The sequence below is a fragment of the Pteropus alecto genome, unplaced genomic scaffold (assembly GCF_000325575.1).
Source record: "Pteropus alecto unplaced genomic scaffold, ASM32557v1 scaffold88, whole genome shotgun sequence".
Taxonomy (NCBI): Eukaryota; Metazoa; Chordata; class Mammalia; order Chiroptera; family Pteropodidae; genus Pteropus; species Pteropus alecto.
The window spans coordinates 11,504,352-11,509,617 of NW_006494611.1; the positions used below are offsets into that span (position 1 = coordinate 11,504,352).

General features: G+C 34.1%; 1 protein-coding gene across 1 annotated transcript in view; it reads left to right on the top strand.

The window, feature by feature from the left end:
* ARHGAP19 (Rho GTPase activating protein 19) overlaps nt 1–5,266 on the top strand; it is a 25,225-nt gene that overhangs the window by 6,513 nt on the left and 13,446 nt on the right. The window contains exon 5 of the mRNA XM_025042320.1: nt 172–258. Coding sequence (XP_024898088.1) covers nt 172–258 — 87 coding nt within the window. The remainder of the gene's footprint in view (nt 1–171; nt 259–5,266) is intronic.

The window sequence follows — 5,266 nt, forward strand, 5'->3', positions numbered from 1 at the left end:
TGAACCAAAAAGCCTTTCTAGAATTAAACATTGTATGAGAGGCACCTTTGTTAGGGACAGAAACTTGATCATACCTTTTAAAGAATAAGCTTGTTGGTAAGTAAATGGAGTGTCTCCCTTCCATTTTTCAGCTCTTAATTTCTCTTTTTTGGTTTCTTTTCCTCTGAATAGGTCACTGCAAATGACCTTCAAGAGAATATCACAAAGTTAAACAACGGGATGGCTTTTATGATTAAACACTCCCAGAAACTTTTTAAGGTAGGTAAGGGATGGGATTTGGGGGATAATTGGACCAGGAGAATGGAACAAGGTAGGATCCTAAGCAGGGCTGTAGAGATGACTGATGACTAGATAAGAAAGGTCCCTGACTGGGACTGGGAAGCAGATTAGACAATGGCAAACTCAGAGCGAACAACCAAGGTGGAGAGGAATATAGGAAAGTACCTGGAAGCTGAGTAGCGCTGTGCCTCCCTGAGTAATTGGCTTCACCATCTGGGTTATCCTTCCTTTTTCATGAAAGGCAATATATGTTGGCTGCTGAGTAGTTTTATCCTGTCTGCTTCCTGCCAGTAGACTTTTGAGGGTCTGACAGCCTCCTTTCATTTTGTACTATCTGTTGTTTTTAGTCCAAACAATGTTTCTGCCAACATAATTTTCTCACGAACTTTGTGGGTCTTCTGTGGATTTCAGTGGGATTCACTCCATTAGACAAAAGCCACATATACAAATATTTTGAAGATAAGCCCCTTCTCTACCCGATCTCCTGCTGAGAAGGCTAAGGAACCATACATACCTTTACGCTTCCTAGGTGCCCTCTGGTTTGATTGAAAAGATATGTGAGACATACCTTTACTCTCTTGAAAGGGCCTTTTGTATGACTGGATATTCTGACCTATTGGTGTTTGTAAGATTTTAGCAAAATGTTGCACAGTTATACCCTTGGCCTTTTCATTAGAGTGTCCTTTCCTCATAGTGAATTTCTTAATCTTAGTATCTTTTGCCATCTGGAAAGGCTGAGAAGTTTTAAGGCCATCCAGGTCTGGTTCCTTTTTTTTTTCCCTTCAAATTTTTTTTGTATTACGGTAAAATACACATGACAAACTTTACCATCTTAACCATTTTTAAATGTTCAGTGGCATTAATAACATTCATATTGTTGTGCAGTGATCACCATCATCCATCTCCAGAACTCTTCATTTTGCAAGATTGAAAGTCTATACATATTAAACAATAACTCTCCATTTTCCTTTCCCCGTTGGCCCCAGCAGCTACCATTCTGCTTTCTTTCTCATGATTTTTGACTGCTCTTAAATACTTCATAGAAATGGAATCATACAGAATTTGCCTTTTGTGATTGGCTTATTTCACCTTAATGTTTTCAAGGTTCATCCATGTTGTAGCATATGTCAGAATTTCCTTCCTTTTTAGGGCTGAATGATATTCCATTTTGTGTCTATACAACATTTTGCTTATCCATTCATCCATCGACACTTGGGTTGCTTTCATGTTTTAGCTCTTGTGAATAATGTTACTATGAACATGTATTATCTTTAAAAACAAATCTCTTTTTTTTAATTAAATTTATTGGGGTAACATTGGTTAATACAATTATATAATTTTCAGGTGTACATTATAATTTAACATCTGTATATTCTATTGTGTATTTACCACCCAAAGTCCAGTTTCCTTCAGCTACAGTATATTTGATCTCCTTTACCCACTTCACCCTCCTCCTACCCCTCTAAATTTGACCCCCTTTACCCCATCTCCCCTTTCCTCCCCCACTCCCTACCTTCTGGTAACCACTAGTCTATAGACCATGTCCATGAGTCTCTGTTTGTTTGTCCTATTCCTTTGTTGCTTTTAGGTTTATATCCCACATATAAGTGATATGTGATTTTCAACTTTTTCTGTCTGGCTTATTTCACTTAGCATGATTATCTTGAAGTCCATCCATGTTGTCGCAAATGGCAATATTTCATCTCTTCTTATGGCTGAGTAATATTCCATTGTATATATGTACCACAGCTTCTTTAGCCAGTCATCTATTGTAGGACACTTTGGTTGCTTCCATGTCCTGGCCACTGTGAATAATGTTGCTATGAACATTGGTGTGCAAATATCTTTATGGATATGATTTTTTAAGTCTTTGGGGTAAATACTCAGTAGAGGGATTGCTGGATTGTATGGTAGATCAATTCTTAGTTTTTTGAGGAACCTCCATACTGAAAAACAAATATCTTTTTGAGACTCTGGCTTCAATTCTTTTGGGAATTCTATTTTTAAGTTTTTGAAGAATTGCCATACTGTTTTTCATAGTAGCTGTACCATCTAATATTATCATCAGAAGTGCATAAGGGCTCCCATTTCTTCACATCCTCACCAACACTTGTTATTATTTCCTGCTTCCTATCTATCTATCTATCTATCTATCTATCTATCTATCTATCTATCTATCTATCATCCATCCATCCATCCATCCATCCATCCATCCATCCATCCATCCATCCTATGCTACTGGGTATAAAGTGGTACCAAAACTACAATCTCATTGTAGTTTTGATTTGTATTCCCTAATGATTAGTGATGTTGAGTATCTTTTCATGTGCTTGCTGCCTATTTGTATATTACCTTTGAAGAAATGGCTATACAAGTCTTTGACTCATTTTTTAATTAGATTTTTTGTTTTATTGTTGTTGAATTTTAGCTCTTTATATATTCTGGATATTAATCCCTTTTCAGATATGTGATACGCAAATATTTCCTCTCATTCTATGGGTTGCCATTTTATTCTGTTAACAGTGTCTTTTTTTTTTTTAAACAATGTTAACCATTGTTAAATGTGTAATTCAGTGGCATTACATTCAGTATTGTGCAACTGTTACCACCATCATCTCCAGAACTTTCTATCTTTCCAAATTGACTGCCTGTCCCCATTAAATACTCACCCCACCCCCAATCGTTGATAGTGTCTTGATGCACAAAATTTACAAATTTTCATCAAGTCCCTTTTGTCTCTTTTTTCTTTTGTTGCCTGTGCCTTTGGTGCCAGATGGAAGAAATCATTGCCAAATTCAGTGTTGTGAAGCTTTTGTCCTTTGCTTTCTCCTCAGAGTTTTATAATTTCAGGTCTTAAGTTTAAGTTATGAATCCATTTGGAGTTAATTTTTATATATAATGTTAGGTTAGAATCTGACTTCATTCTTTTGTATGTGGATAACCAGTTTTTCTAGCACCATTTGTTGAAAAGACTGTCCTTTCCCCATTGTATAATCTTGGTACCCTTGTTAAAAATCATTTGACCATATGAGTGAAGATTTCTTTCTGGACTCAATTCCCTTCCATTGGTCTTATGTTTGTTTTCATGTATTTCTTCAATGTTTAATTACTAAAGCTTTGTAGTAAATTTTGAAATTAGGAAATAGGAGTCCTTCAGCTTTGTTCTTAAATTTGTTGGCTATTTGGGATACCTTGAGATTCCGTATGAATTTTAGGATGACTTTTTCTGTTTCTGCAAAAACCATCACTGGGATTTTGATAGGGTTTATATTGAACCTGTAGATTACTTAGGGTAGTATTGACATCTTAACAATATTGTCTTTCAATCAATGCATATATAATGTCTATCCATTTATTTATGTCTTTAATTTTTTTCAGCAATGTTTTATAGTTTTCATTATATAAATCTTTCTCTGCTTTGGTTAAATTAATTCATAAGTATTTTATTCTTTTTGAGGCTATTGTAAATGGAATTGTCTTATTAATTTCCTTTTCGTGTTGTTTATTATATATTTAACCAATTTTTGAACATTGACTTTGTATCTTGCGACTTTGATGAATTTGTTCTAATAATTTACTGCGAAATCCATAGGGCTTTCTACATATAAGATTATATCATCTGTGAACAGATATAATTTTACTTCTTCCTTTTCAATTTGAGTGTCTTTTACTTATATTTCTTGCCTAGTTGCTCTGGCTAGTTCTGGTTCCTTTTAATTTGTTTTTCCTTCAGTTTGTTTCTTCACTCATATCATAGCAGCTTAATTCTTCAAGGCCAGCAGCAGAGTCCCTCTAGTGTGTGCAAACAAGACGAAGGTGAAGCTGTGGTGTGGCTTCTGTCGTATTCTTGTTTGGAGGAAATTACTTATGATCTTGAGCTGTGCTTTATATTTTTTCAAGTTAAAAATTAAACTATAGATATCATAATGTCTTTGTCATAAGATTCTTGTTAAAACTTTATTATGAAAAACTTTAAATATAGAGAAAAGTACAAAGAGTAAAACAGTGAATACTCATATAATTCTCCCTCAGATTCAGCAAACGTTCAGTTTTATCTCTCTGTATATAGTTATACTTTTTTTTTGGTTGAACCAGTGACAGTAAATTGCAGACATCATGACACTTTACCCTAAATACTTAATATGCATCTCCTAAGTATAAGAATATTCTAAAAATCATAATACCATTATCACATTTAAGATAATTAACAAGAATTTAATATCAGCTAATATTCAGTACAAATTCAAATTTCTTCAATTGTAAGAATGTATTTGATAGCTGCTTTGTTTTTTTTTAATCATAAGCTAGTTAAGGTTTATGTATTGTTTTGATTATTATGTCACTTTTAATCTGGAACAATCATGCTTTTTCTTCATGTCATTGATTTGTTGACGCATTCAGACCAACTGTGTTATAAAATATTACACATTCTGAATTTGTCTTATTGTCTTCTCAAAGTCATTTAACTTGTTCCTCTATGCCCCTCTATATAGTTCCTGTAAACTGCAAGTTAGGTTTAGAGGCTTGATTAGATTCAGGTTAAGCAATTTTGGCAAAGATACTTCATAGGTGTTGTTTGTGTATATCATATGGCATCATATTGCATCACATTAGGAGGCACAGAATTGTCTCACTCTTAGTGATGCTAATTTTGCTAGCCGCCACATATCTCAGTTATAAAGGTACATTTTTTTTTTTTTCATTTGCAACAGTGGGTAACCTGCAGGGAGATTGTGTAATATTATGATAATTTTAGCATCTATTGATAATCCTGCTGGAATCTATGATTACACTGGGTATTAAAAATAGTGGTGTTTCTAATTCTGTTATTTAATCTTTATTAGCTCTTCGGAGAAGAGCTTTCCTTTTCTCTTTCTCATTCTCTCTTTTTCCGAGTGTGTCTATAGACTCATGGATCTTTAGTTATTTAAAGTGTTCTTCAATTTTGGTACTAATTTTGATATTCAGATTGTCCCAGTTTGGCCAG